General features: G+C 43.1%; 1 protein-coding gene across 1 annotated transcript in view; it reads left to right on the top strand.

Annotated features, from left to right (window-relative positions):
- Positions 1-14851, top strand: part of ADCY5 (adenylate cyclase 5) — a 345212-nt gene that overhangs the window by 194316 nt on the left and 136045 nt on the right. The window contains exons 2-3 of the mRNA XM_048869060.2: positions 4002-4151; positions 12968-13089. Of these exons, the coding sequence (XP_048725017.1) occupies positions 4002-4151; positions 12968-13089 (272 nt within the window). The remainder of the gene's footprint in view (positions 1-4001; positions 4152-12967; positions 13090-14851) is intronic.

Below are 14851 nucleotides of genomic sequence, written 5' to 3'. Positions count from 1 at the left end.
TGTCTGTATCTTTAAGTGTTGAAATACTTTTAAAATCTGGCCTTGGATCTCTCCGTGCCTGAGTAAAATGGAAATGGTAGCACTTCTCTACTTTATAGTGGTAATGTGAGAATAAATACATTAATTATCAGGTGCCCAAGCACTCTGGTAATGGGGGCCAAATAGGTATCTTTGATAGATACAACTAATAAATAAGTGCAGCAGCCTTCACCAGAATCAGAGGGCTATGGATAGACCTCATGGTCAAATGTTTTAGTGGGCAGTGGAGAGAGAATCCAACCCCAAAATAGAAACCTACATTTTCCCATTGCCTCTTAAGAACATTTTTACAAGTATAAATTGCCTGAAATAGCTGCCAATAATATGTTTTCTGTTTTCGGGCCATGGAGCTGAGGGAACCAGTTTTAATATCTACATCATCTCCTTCCTCCTGGGACTGTAGCTCGTTACCATAGCAAAACCGCAAGGAACCTGATAAGCAAGTACAGTAGTACCATTTGGCAAACAGGATATAAATTCATTTGCATTAAGTGGACAGAGGGCTATGGAAAAATTATTGAGACAGAAAATCTTTAATTTTGCCTTAATTTATTTTTAAAACACCTGTGAACAAAGTGATTTTAATCAAATACCAAATAAAGTATTCTTCCCCACACACCATCCCCCACATTATTTTAGGAACATCAGATGAACTGTGAGGCCCAAGAGAAATATTTCCAAAGCAAAATGCTGAATGTTGCTTTGAATAGCAAGAGCTGAGCTTTAAATCTTTGCAGAGTCTTGATAGTCTCAACATTATATTGTAGATTTCTTTTTTTTGTTCAAGCCATGTAATATTACAGTCTAAAACAGTTTTCGTTTGGGAGAGTAAATACCGGCTTACATCCACTGCTGGTGAATGTTCATTGCAGTGTAACTTATCTCAGTCTTGTGGAGTGTGATTTTTCTGAGCCTCTTTCGTAAATCAGTCTCTGCAGTCCTGTGGGTTTGTCTGAAATGAAGTTAATGGGATCTCTGAAAATCATGTTACTACTTTCAGTACCATATATACTTCGATAATGTTGATCTGATAATGTTTGTTGAACCCATTGGATATCATCTGTCTCCTCGCACGCCTGGATGGTGTGCCGTGAATGAGGCAGCTGAGCTACTTACAGCACCGGTGCTGCAATGATATCTGCATCTGTGGACCCCCTCTGACTTCAGTGGGGCTTTGTGTTGGCACAGAGATGTGCCTGCAGAAGAGCTCGTTGCAGCAGTGAGGTCTTCCCACTGTCCAATGAGTGGGCCCCTGTTGTATTCACTGCGCAATGTCTAACCTGCCTAGAGAAGGCTTGTCTACATGAGGACTCTCAGGATTGTTAAAATGAATCTATTTATCCCTTTGAAGGATTAAGCTATAGCAAACTAAGGTCACCTCACTTTTGAATGAGAGCATCCACACAGAGATTTAATGTCCTTTAACAGTGCGTTAACTTCACAGCTTTAGTTGATTTGTCTTAACTTTCCTGGGTGCCTCTGTATAGACAAGTTCTGAGTCTATTCTCACTTAACACATGTTTAAATTGAGAGCAAGTCCATTGTCCTCAGGAGATTTATTTTACATTTGCACTGTGGCAACTACAAACATAATTAAGCCCGAACTTATTTGTATTTTAAAATTACAATGCAATATTGTAAAGTGGAACAGTCATGTATTATATATTTATGTAAAATATGGTGTGTATGTGTGTTTTGGACTATATTTTATGCATACTGATAAATGTTCTGCTTAATGTGTAACTAAGTAGTTTCAATACAGAGAATTCTGGAGTCAGTTTAATCAGATGATGCAAACAATGCTATTTAGTGTTAATTCATTGAGTTTGTTTGTAATAACCATACTGGATTCACAGGCTGTCCATCACAATCAACCCATTTATGAAGCAACATGCAGAACTCTCTGTAATTCCTAGGAAGTCCTTACTTCCATTTCCTTATTGAATTTCCTTTTCTATGATGATGAGCATCAATGTTCTTATGTTTTCTGGGGGGGGGAAATAATTCTAAAAAACCCAATGTTTTCCTCAGTGTCTATAAACAAGTGTTTCTACCAAATATCCTTCTAGAATTAGGACTCTAACAAAACACATTTTTCCACAAAATGTTGTTACCTTTACTTTTGCTCAAATTAGATCTGCTTGATTTGTTTACATGCTAGATTTTCCAATGTTATAAGATATTAAAGACACACAACTATTTTTTACTGGCCCTCCAAAGACCTGGAAGAACTAAGTCTTAGTGGTTTGTATTTTTTTACTGTGTTGATGTAATATCATTCTTGTCCTCATTAATTACAGAACTGTTTTAGCAGTAGCTGGGGGGAAATTAAAGATCTTTAGATTTTTGTTCTTTGCTGTGAAACAAATCCTGAATGCAAGGAAAGCGGTGTAACCACTCCCTAAAAATGCGCTCATGGACTGCAAAACTAGCATTAATATGTGCCCTAATTCTGACTGCAAGCAGCCCATGCACTAGGTATGGAACATACTCGCTTTGTGTGTGTGAGTGGATGATATTCTCATGTAATGACTGGTCCGCAAGGAGGATAAAGTACCTACCACTCCAAAGAGTTCCCCCTTAGCCGAAGCTGTGGTAGGTTTTTGGAGCTGAAGGACCAGGATTTTGTTCCCAATTCCTCATAATGGGGGCAGAGTCATTATACAGCAATTGTCCGCTGTCTCCAGCGCATGGATTTATCCCTAGTGTCAGAATAATCCTGATGGGAGTTGTAAATAGAGACTGTTCCTGGGACAGGGAGTGTGTGTGTATGCATTGACATGCAATCCCGTAATACTGTCTACTCTAGCACGATAGCAGCATCTTGTTAAAGTTAGATTTTGCCACTACTTGAGTAGTCAGCCTGAGTTCTGAACTCCCACTGCTGCTTTCTGGGTTTGATTTACACCTGTGCATGTGCGTGTCAGAATCTGGCTCTGTATCTACAGGGGATGGGGTGGCGGGATTACATTTGAATTGTTGTTGCTTTACAGAAAGCCATTCAGAAAAAAGTACTTCCAAGATTTATATCTATGAGACTGTTACAAGTCTGATATTCGGTTCCCCTAGAAATAGGAGCTGTATTCGCACAAGTCTGTCTCTTTAGGAAGATACAGTATATCCTGGCTAGCTCACAAGTGGCTGATGGTACAGAAGAATAGGAAGAATGCTTGTTTCGATGTTACTGGTAGAACTGATTTGAAAATTTCTCTTAAAAAAAAATTCAACGCCAATTTTTTTTTTTAAAATGTTTAGTTATTTTGTTTTTTAATCAGCTATAATTACCAGTGAGAGAGATGTAATTATTTCATTGGGAAATATAGTCACTGTGGAAACAACAGAGCAATATAGCTCTTCCTACCTATTTGTACATTCACATATGTATATAACATATTATTGACCACATAAAGATGTGATCTGAAAATCATTATAATTCAACTCATCGTAAAGAGCTGAGACTGGGTGATAAAAAAAAATTCCCAGTTTTTGAAGTTGATTGAAATCTAAAGTTATTTCCTTGCAATAAGTGAACACTATCTAGAATATGAAAGCTAATGTATCTTTCAAAGTATATTCATGCCGTATATGCAGGTGTTTTAAACCAGTAATAGTTAAAATCTTCCTTCAGATTCTTTTACATAATTCTGAGCTAGCCAAACATAGTCACATTAAAACCTCTTTATAAGTCTCTGACACAGTAATTTCAAGACAATTGATTGCTAACAGAATTAGAGAAAAGCATTTACATTAATGTGAAGAAATACGCTTCTGAGGGCATGTGTAAAAGTTTATACTTCAAAGAACAGCAAAGTAAAATGCACTGAAATGAAGAATACTAGGCTGTATACCAACATGTGTTGGATTGTGGAATGATTCATATAACATGCTGAGCTTTTAAGTATTCTGTCTGTTGTTGATGGTAGGTTTCCAAATTGTAATCATATTTCCCTTTTTTGTTGCAGCTGGTCTCCAATGTTCTCATCTTCTCCTGCACAAACATTGTAGGAGTGTGTACTCATTACCCAGCTGAGGTGTCTCAAAGACAAGCATTTCAAGAGACCAGGGAGTGCATTCAGGCCAGGCTACATTCTCAAAGGGAGAACCAGCAACAGGTAAGAAGGAGAGTGACAAGAAATTTGACAATGGAATGGCTGATTTGGAATTAGTCTGAAAACTGTTAATTTAGGGCCAGGTACTGAATGACCCTGTGTGAAAAGTTTCAGAGTAGCAGCCGTGTTAGTCTGTATCCGCAAAAAGACCAGGAATACTTATACTCAAATAAATTTGTTAGTCTCTAAGGTGCCACAAGCTTTCATGGGCTACAGCCCAATTCATCAGATGCATAGAATGGAACCTATAGTAAGAAGATATATGTACATACAGAGAACATGAAAAGGTGGAAGTTGCCATACCAACTCTAAGAGGCTAATTAATTAGGATGAGCTATTATCAGCAGGAGAAAAAAAACTTCTGTAATGATAATCAAGATGGCCGGTTTCAGACAGTTGACAAGAAGGTGTGAGGATACTTAACATGGGGAAATAGATTCAATATGTGTAATGACCCAGCCACTCTCAGTCTCTATTCAAGCCTAAGTTAATGGTATCTAGTTTGCAAATTAATTCCAGTTCAGCAGTTTCTCATTGGAGTCTGTGTTTTTGAAGCTTTTCTGTTGCAAAATTGCCACCTTTAAGTCTTTGTTACTGAGTGACCAGAGAGGTTGAAGTGTTCTCCTACTGGTTTTTGAATGGTATGATTCCTGATGTCAGATTTGCGTCCATTTATTCTTTTGCGTAGAGACTGTCCAGTTTGGCCAATGTACATGGCAGAGGGGCATTGCTGGCACTTGGTGGCATATATCACATTGGTAGATGTGCGGGTGAACGAGCCCCTGATGGCGTGGCTGATGTAAAACCTCTCCAGCGCATCATCAAAGATTTACAACCTATCCTGAAAGACGCTCCTTCGCTCTTCCAGATCTTGGGAGACAGACCAGTCCTCACTTACAGACAGCCCCTCAACCTGAAGCAAATACTCACCAGCAACCACACAACAAAAACACTAACCCAGGAACCTATCCTTGCAACAAAGCCCAATGCCAACTCTGTCCATGTATCTATTCAAGTGACACCATCATAGGACCTAATCACATCAGCCACGCCATCAGGGACTCGTTCACCTGCACCCTGGATGAAATTCACCCTAAGCAGAGGGTTTGCACGGTTCTTATGCATCATTTAAGTCCCATGTAGGCCTATCTTGAGCATGAGTGGCATATGGGCCTTGTGCTGGCCCTCTCTACAGGGCATATACTTCACCCCATCATAAGTGCACAGCACAATGATTTGTCAGCACAACAAATAGCATTTGGTAGTGGTAGGGCTGTTGTTCTGCTCTTCTGCACACATTAGCAGCGGGAGGCCAATTGTGGCAGAAATTAAGTAGTTCCCCATAGAGGGTGCTGCCCCAGTGCCTCCAAAGGCATTCTTCTTCTGTCTCCAAAGCACCCTCACTTCACATTGTGTGTGTGTGGCTTTGAACACAACACTACAGGCTTCCGCTGACTTCCATTTTAGTTTTTAACCATTTTTAATGTCCTCAGTTAGTGTCCTGTGTACTTTTGTTTGTTAGAAAAAGGCCTAATTGCTATCAGCTCACAGTCTTGTTCTCAAGGGCTGTGGGCATATCTATTTGCTAATTCATTCTTTGGTTTTGCTGCAATGAGTCTCTTACATCATAATAATTAGAGAGGAAAAGACTTTTTAGGTCAGCTTGTCCATTCCCTTGATAATGTGGGACCATGCCCCACAGTAAATTTTCCAGTCCAGTTTTAAGTAATTCATGAAATGAGGTTTCTGTGGCTTCGCTTGAGAAGTACCTTACAGTTTTGATTGCGAGTTCGGATAGGAGGGGAATGAATCAGTTGAAATGGCTGTGCATTTCTGTGACTCATAAGGGCAACACAACTTTCACTATACTACGCTGCTTTCACACACCTGCATCTGTAGATCTGCCCATGGACAGTGTTATTCTGGGCTACTTTGGGCCAACATGGGCACCATGAAATGAAGAATGTATGTATACCTAAGTTTATTTTATTTATTTTGATATCTGGTACATAAATAGCATCTATTTCATGCACTAAGTGTAGGGTTGCAAGTTGTCTGGTTTTCGATCAGAATGCCCAGTTGAAAAGGGACCCTGGCGGCTCCAGTCAGCTCCGGTCAGCACTGCTGACCAGGTCACTAAAAGTCTGGTAGGCGGCGCAGCAGGGCTAAGACAGGTCCCTGCCTGCCATGGCTCTGTGCAGCTCCTGGAAGCAGCGGCATGTCTCCCTTTCGGTTCCTATGCATAGAGGCAGCCAGGGGGCTCCACACTCTGTCCCCATCCCAAGTGCTGGCTCTGCAGCTCCTATTGGCCAGCAATCATGGCCAATGTGAGCTGCAGGGGCAGTGCCTGAGGATGGGGCAGTGCGCAGAGCTGCCTGGCCGTGCCTCCATGTAGGAGCTGGAGGGGGGACATGCTGCTGCTTCCAGGGGCTGCCTAGGTAAGCGCTGCCTGGAGCCTGCACCCCTGACCCCCTCCTGGACCACAGCCCCAGCCCTGATCCCCCTCCAAACCCCTCAGCCCCAACCCAGAGCACCCTCCTGCACCTCAAACCCTTCATCCCCAACCCTACCCCAGAGCCTGTACCCCCAGTGGGAGCCCTCACCCCCACCCATATCCCAACCCTCTGCCCCAGCCTGGAGCCCTGTCCTGCACCCCAAACCCCTCATTCCCAGCCCCACTCCAGAGCCCACACCCCCAGGCGCAGCCCTGATCCCTCTCCTGCCCTCCAAACCCCTCGGTCCCAGCCCAGAGCACCCTCCTACACTCCAAACCTCTCATCCCCAGCCCCACCCCAGAGTCTGCACCCCCAGCCAGAACCCTCACCCCCCACACTCCAACCCACTGCCCCAACCCGGAGTCACCTCCTGCACCCTGACCCCCTCATTTCTGGCCCCACCCCAGAACCCACACCTCCAGCCCAGAGCCCATACCTCCTCCCATACCCCAACCCCCTGCCTAAGCTCGGAGCACTTTCCCATACTTCGAACCTCTTGGCTCCACCCCCCAGCCCGGAGCCCCCTCCTGCACCCCAAACCTCTCATCCCTCGCCCCACCCCAGAGCCCACAACCCCAGCTGGAGCCCCCACCCCCTCCTGTATCCCAACCCACTTCATCAGTCCGGAGCACCCTCCCGCACCCTGAACTCCTCATTTCTGGCCCCACCCCAGAGCCTGCACCCCCAGCTGGAGCCCTCACCCCCTCCCGCACCCCAACCCCCTGCCCCAGGCTGGTGGAAATGAATGAGTGAGTGAGGGTGGAGAGAGTGAGTGACAGAAGGAGGGGGGATGGAGTGAGCAGGGGAGGGGACTCAGAGAAGGGGCGGGGCAGGGGGAGGGACAAGGATGTTTGGTTTTGTGCAAGTAGAAAGTTGGCAACCAGAACTAAATGACTTTTACGCAAACTAAAAATACAGTCACAAAAATACAGTCAGGTAAAACCAGCAACCTTCCTTCCCCCAAATCCCCAAACTAGGAAAATGTTTTACCTACAAATGCCAGATGTCAATAAGCCTCTCCCTTCCACAAAACCCTGGCAAACAGATGGGCTTTGCAGCATGTCCTGAAGTTTGGGCTACTTCAGATGAAGCTTTGCAAAGTCAAGAGGCCCTCATGGAGAACACCCTGCTAGCAGATCCCTCCCTTTTAAACTGAGGGGAATGTCTCCCCAGACTGTAGTTATGACGCATGGTGGGAGAGGGCGTCCAGTTTATAGGTCAAAAACAGAAACCCCATTTCATAAGTTTAGAGGTTTATAGGTCAAAAACAACAGCTTAAGCTCCACCCAGAAACCCCCCAGCAGCCAGTGTAGGTCCTAAAATGCTGGTGTTATGGTCTCACAGCAAGATCCCTTGTTCAATAAGTTTGCTACTTCATCCTGAACTGTTACTGATTTCCCAGTTCATTTAAGGTGTATCCCCTGTAAAATGCATTGCGGTAATCTTGTCTTCAGGTGACAAGACATGAATCAGTCTCCAGACTAGGCATAGGTAAAAAATATCCATCCAGGCCAACTGCTGCTATAAGATTATCTAACCGTATCTGGGGAATCTGATTGTACTACCACATGCTGTTTGGGAGAGAGCTAAGTGTAAAGGGAATGCTTGTCTCTCTCAATAGCTGAAGTTGGTCCAATAAAAGTTATTACCTCACCCATCTTCTAGTGATTTCATTATCCACTATAACCTAACAAGGAGTAGTAAGTGAGATTAGCATTGCCATAATGGAATAAAGAATTCTTAGCTGAAATTGCACACCCTAAACAACCTCCAACTAGTGCGTATTTTCTAAGGATTAGAGGAAAGGACTTAAAGTCAGGCCTACAGGCTTCTACTCCCAGCATTACTAATTTTTTGACCACAAACTAGTCACTCGCCCTATCTGTCAAACAGGTATAATTATTGAATTGAATTATATAATGAATACGTATTTCACAAGCAAGTTCACACGTTTAATTAATTACTGTTTGTAAGTGCGTTGAGGTCATCATGGGGAAGTGCAACATACTACTGATTAACAGTACTAGCTAGTAATATAGGTATGTTAGCTAGTTATACATAGCCAGCTGGAGAGCAAGAGAGATCCATCTGTAATTCTGTATCTTTATCTAGTATATCTTCATATAAAAATCAAGAAAATATATGTAATTTGTACTTATTTCTCTCCTCCTGTTTGACTACTGCCAACATAAGTATAGCAAGGCAATACTATTCACCTGGCCAATACGTGCTGAATGATATTACAGTTAGGGTGCAGTGTTTCATTAGAGATCTCCGTGAAATTTAAAGCTAGATACTAGCTGTGTGATGTTTTATTGTGTATGTTCTTAACCGGTTACATAAAATGAAGATGTCTAACTGGTACCAGTAAATTGTATTGAACTGTGCTTAGATTAGTTATTAAATGAAGGCGTTGGGCTTCTGATCACCATTGTGGTGCTGTAAGCACAAGATCATCCTTCTGCCCTTATGGACCTACGGAGAGCGTCACAAGCCCATAAGATGTCCCTGGGTTAAGGACTAGAGCTTTACAAATATCTGATTTTTTTTTATTTGCCGACTGATGTGGAAATAATAAAAAAAAATGCAACTTTTTGATGAACCAAAAAGTTGAAAAAAATCTGGATGGGGTTGAGTGAATTGATTTAATTTTGTTACTCAGCGGTTTGGTGGATGGGGGTTACATTTTTAAACAAATTTGAAGAAAATTTACAAATGAAAAGTAGTTTCAAATCAAAAAAGTTTTGAAAATATTGGAACAAAATACTTCAATTTTTTCCAATTTTTATTAAGTGAAAGAATTGAGCAAATTCAATACCAATTCACAAAATGTATCGATCAACTAGAAACTGCATTTTTTAGCGCCAAAAAAAAGTTTTTGCCAAAAAAATTTGCCCAGCTCTATTAAGGAGTTTTTATTTGGCTCTCTGAGTTATCTGACAGATGTGTAATATTCCATGTAGGATTTAGCAGCTTCTGCACATCTGAGGGTGTCCATTACAATTATTATCTGAGAGGCAACAGTGTGTTCAACAATGTGCCTTGGTTATTCCATTAAATATATGAAATATATTGTGCTTTTGTGTTCATGACGTACATTAGTGTCAGAAGCGCAAGTATAACTGATGTGCAAATAGGTAAAGTTACTTATTTTGATATTCAAGCACCCGGGCACAGATGATGCACACCTCTTTTATTATGTATTTTCAAGGACCACAGTACCTTGTTTCAGCTGCTATAGTTTTGAGCTGTGGCTGATAGTGATCCCTCATGCATTTTGTTCCATATTGTTGGTACACATGAAGGGACTGGAAATAGGAATCAAGCCCTGACAATGTACGTTAAAGGACAAGTAAATACAGTGCAACACTATGGATTGTAAAGATTTCTCTAGTGAGTGCATTGCATATTATCAACAAGTTTGCTCTCTTACAGTTCTCGCAGAGTTTGTTATGCTGTACTTGGACACAAGTAAATAGGCAACAGTAAGACATAAATATGAATTAAAAACCAGAATTGTGTTTTATAATGGAATGAACTATTGAAAAGAGGGGTTTTAATGGTGATGTGAGCAATTAGTACAAGAGCATTGACCCCTCTGAGTCATGATTGCAGTTTGATCCGTGGAGTTCTGTGTTGTTAGGGATTAATGAGCTGTTGAATAAGGTTATGGACCTTCATTTAGACTAGATTATGATTATGTGGTTGGTGAAGGGGACAGTTGCTTTCCTCCATGCTATGTAGCCGCAATTGTCATGCAGGAAAAAGAGATGGTAAGGACAGGTACAGTGTATAAATCTTTCTGATTCTACACTGTTGCCAGAACATGTTGCCTCTTGCCTACTGATTAGAATACTTTTGAGTTGGACCAATAAAATAGATGTCCATATTTTAATCAACCTTTTTCTTGTAGAAAAAAATACTTAAACTAAAAGAATTTTGAGGGGAAATGAGAAAAGAAAAGGCAAATAAAGGATTTAGGCAAAACCGTATTGTTTCTGATCTAACTCCAACAACACACACAAAACACCGCCATGCATACACATGCAGATTGACATTCTGCAACTTCTGCATAAAAATTACTACCAGATTTAGGCCAATTACAAGCTACATAGATGGCCAAGTCACAGAGGCTTTTCTCTGATATTTAGGAAAAGTTGTCCCACTCCCATCAGTTGTAGTGTGACACAATAACTCACTCTCTTAAGGTACAAAACTAGATAGTGAGCACCATACAAAGTAGTTTTATGGAAACTACACTGAGCCCATGTTAATCTTTAAAACACACAAATATTACCAATAAACAAGGATGCCCCTTAGTTCCTCAGGATGAGGATAGAGAGATGTGGACTGTGGGTGATGGAGGTAATGTCACTGTATGTATGCATGTTTACTGTGCCTTATGCAATTGGGCCCTGATCCTAATTGTGGTTTTTAGGTGCTACTGTAAAACTACTACTAATAGCGTGTTTACCCCGGGGGAATTCTGCGCCACTGCGCATGCACAGAATTTATGTCTCTTGCAGATTTCTTTGCTTCCCCCCAGAAAAATGACTTTCTGATGGGGAAGCAAGTGGAAGCCACAAGATTGGTCATGCAGCCCTCCCCAGCAGTATGTTTTGGGTGCCCAGGGCAGCCAACAGAGAAGAAAATCACTGTGGGGCAGGAAGCGGGATTGGGGAAGCTGGTGGCTCCTCCCTGCACTGGACTTAGCTGCTAGTCCCAGCTGGGCTGGGGAGGACAGGACTTGCTCTTCCCCTATACTTCATCCAGGGCTGGCTCAGGACCCCCGTCCCCCCGTCCCAAGATTTTTCACTGGGCTGCAGGAAGCTCTGCAAACTCCCCACCCCCACTTCCTGCACCCATTGCTCCTCAGCTGCAAGGGGAGGGATCCCTGTACAGGGAGCTGCTCTCCCATCTGCTCAACCCTGTGCATCCAGACCCTCCCACCCAGCCTCACCTCCCCCCACACTCAGAAACCCCCTGATGAGCCCCACTCCCTCTGCACCTGGACTACCCCCACAAGTCACCTGCACCTGGATCTCCACCCCACTGAGCCCCCCTCACTCAGAAGCCCCTGCCGAGCTCTATCCCCCCCCACACTGAGCCCCAACCACCTTCACCTGGACCCCCCTGAAGAGTCCCATTACTGTTGCACCCAGAACCCCCAACATGTCCCTGAGCATCCAGATCCCCTCACACATACCTGGATCCCCCACTGAGCCACCCGCACCCAGATTGCCCCACACAGAACCCTTTCAACCCATCCCACACTAAGCACCTACACACTTGGATCCTGCCTGCCCACACCTGGTGCACCTGGCACGGAGGGACAAGGCACTGGGGTGTTTCTGGGGCAGTCCGGTCCTTGAGCTGCATCAGGGTTGGGTGCAGCCTCACCGCTGAGTCCATGTCCCGGAGTGGGGGAGCTGCACAGTAATCTCCCACCTTTTGTGCAGCCAGTGGCCTGTGCTCCCCAATGCCATGCTGGAGCCTCCACATTTATGTGACAAATAAAATTTTGCAGAATTTTTAATATGGGGGGGCCGAATTTTTAATTTTTTGGCTCAGAATGCCCTCAGGAGTGTGTGTTGTACAATTGGGCCAAATTCTCCTGCCAGTTGTATTGGTGCAACCCTTCCCTGCCATGGAGAACCCATATTGCTTGTAGTGAGGAACGCTGCCTTTGAGAGTTAGATTATGCTCTGCCTGTTACAGGTTAGTGAAGTAAAATGGGACTCTTAAACGGATTTCAGGGGAATTGGGAAATCAGTCCTGGAGCCTTACACCCAAGGGAGAACCCTGTAACGATGCATGGTTTATATAACGAGACTTCCAAGTCTACATTTTACATCAGGCTTTGTCACTCTTGCTGCCTGTGAATGCGTTCAGCTAGTAATACTGCTCTTTAAAGAGCCCCTCGGTACTTCGCAGTGACTGCTGGTCTATATAATGAGGTCCTGCTGCTTTGGAGCCCCCTACTGGAATGCAAACTTGTGTACAATACAGACTCAGGCACTGAAGCAGCTGCCTCCATATGGCTCCTTAATCTGGAAGAATCTGCAGCTGTGGATAGCAGATACAGTAGATCTGGGATAATGGCTAATTTATTTTCCTTTGATATTGTGTTCTTATTTTTCTGGGTGGGACAGGACCCCCGTGCCTTGATAGCAGAACCGGTTGCTGCATTTATGGAGACCATTCCTCTTGCTTTTGCTCATCAGTCACTGAACTGATGGCTTCGTTTCTCTCAGATAAGAAACAACGTGTGTTTGTTAACTGGGAAGCAGGTGTTTTAATTGGTTCATCTGTCTGACTCAACAGGAGCGGCTCCTGCTCTCTGTACTTCCTCGTCATGTTGCCATGGAGATGAAAGCCGACATTAATGCCAAACAGGAGGATATGATGTTTCATAAGATCTACATCCAGAAGCACGACAATGTCAGGTAAGAACTGCTGACTGAATCCCAGCTGGCAAGGAAAGTGGGGGGCCTTACTGAGCCCCACCTTTTAGTTACAGAGAATTAAAGTAGCAGGTAGCAGGGACACACAATCCAAAATAAATAACAGCTAGAAAATTGAAATAAAAAGAGGCGGCAACAAACAGTGAGTTGTATGTGGGATGGGATGGAAGCATCCTCTGTATCTGCAACATCTTCCTTTCAGGAAGTAGTTTCTACGATATCCCTCTTTCAAGAACTTTTCCTGGGATCTTTCACACTTTTTAGAAAGGTGCTGGGGAGTCCCATGTTGTTTGGTTGCTTGTTTAATTATCGAGTAAACCATCCTAGTTACCTCAGCTTGCACTCCTTTCTGACTTGCAACACCTGGGTGAAAAAAGAACTGCAGAGTCTTAAAATGACTTGAATATTCATCACTAGCCTTAAACAACAAGCTTTGTAATCAGTGAGAACCAACTCCTCGCAGCTACTCCAGTAACAGACAGTGCACCAGTGTTCCACAGCTCTCTGGTCTCGCCCTTTAGAGAAAGTCCCACAAGAAACAGACACTGAATCTGTGGCAAGCAGTGCACAATCAAATACAATGTTTGTATTGCTGAGAGGAAGCCCAGTCTTGCAAGTTTCTAAGCACCGTCACTCCCATTGATTTCAAGGGGTTCTTCATCACATCATGTGTTTGGGCTTTTTGTGAGCATTGGGAGATACAGAGGCAGCTTGGCTAGTGAGAGAGGACTGGTTGGCATCAATTCATGTGTTTGGGAGAACAGAGAGGGGACGAGAAGAAATATTAATTTATCTTGACATTTTTAAAGGAGCAAATTCTGATGCCCACAGGATGTTGATGAATAATTTAATTTTGATGTGATTTATCTCTGCTGCAGTAGTAAACCTGCATGGAGTTATTTTGGCCTTCATTGAGCCAGACTCTGAAGTGGTTTGGTAGCTCTCCTCCAGCCATGGCACTAGATAAACTAGGGAAGAAAGGTTTCAGAGTAGCAGCCATGGGTGCCACAAGTACTCCTTTTCTTTAGGGAAGAAAGCTTTCCCTTCCCTCTCATCAATGTCCCACAGGGTAGATTATATCTGTTACTCAAATGAGACTCAAATGAGTTGTTGAGTTTTTCTCAACAACTTGTGTGACGTGCTTTACTACCCTGATTTGTGTTTGGTATCCAACGCAATTTATAACCTGATACTTGGTAACCAACAAATACAATTAAAATAGGTTTACTGTGTCTCTAATTTATGTACTATCCTTCTGTGATTATTAATTTATTATTATTTGTGTTACCACGGCACCTGGCAGCCCCTAGTCGTTGTGCTAGGTTCTGTACAAATACAGAACACAGAGGCAGTCCCTGCCCCAAAGAACTTGCAGTCCCATTCTTTGATTCGAGGCAGTAAAACACATTTAACCTATTGAGACTTGTCGAAGCAGTTGAAAGCAACGACAGTCTGATGTGTCTGTAGCTGTAAAAAAGCATAACAGGTGACTAGAAAATGGCAACAAATGGCAGTGTTATGGACTATTCATGTGGAAAGCCCAATGAAATCAGTGGGAGACTTTCCATTGAATTTAATGGGCTTAGATCAGGCCTCTGTTTTTGATTGTAACCTGGACATATCAAATGGTCTGGTAACTCTGATATCCATGCATGGGTAGGATGTAAGACAAAAATTTAATCAGCTATGAAAGGCTACAACCTTTAATGATGTAAAAATAAATTATACAGCTTTGAAATGAATG

Source organism: Caretta caretta, chromosome 11 (assembly GCF_965140235.1).
Source record: "Caretta caretta isolate rCarCar2 chromosome 11, rCarCar1.hap1, whole genome shotgun sequence".
Classification (NCBI taxonomy): Eukaryota; Metazoa; Chordata; order Testudines; family Cheloniidae; genus Caretta; species Caretta caretta.
The sequence above is the reverse complement of the archived record's forward strand: the minus strand, read 5'-3'. Positions and strand labels throughout refer to the sequence as shown.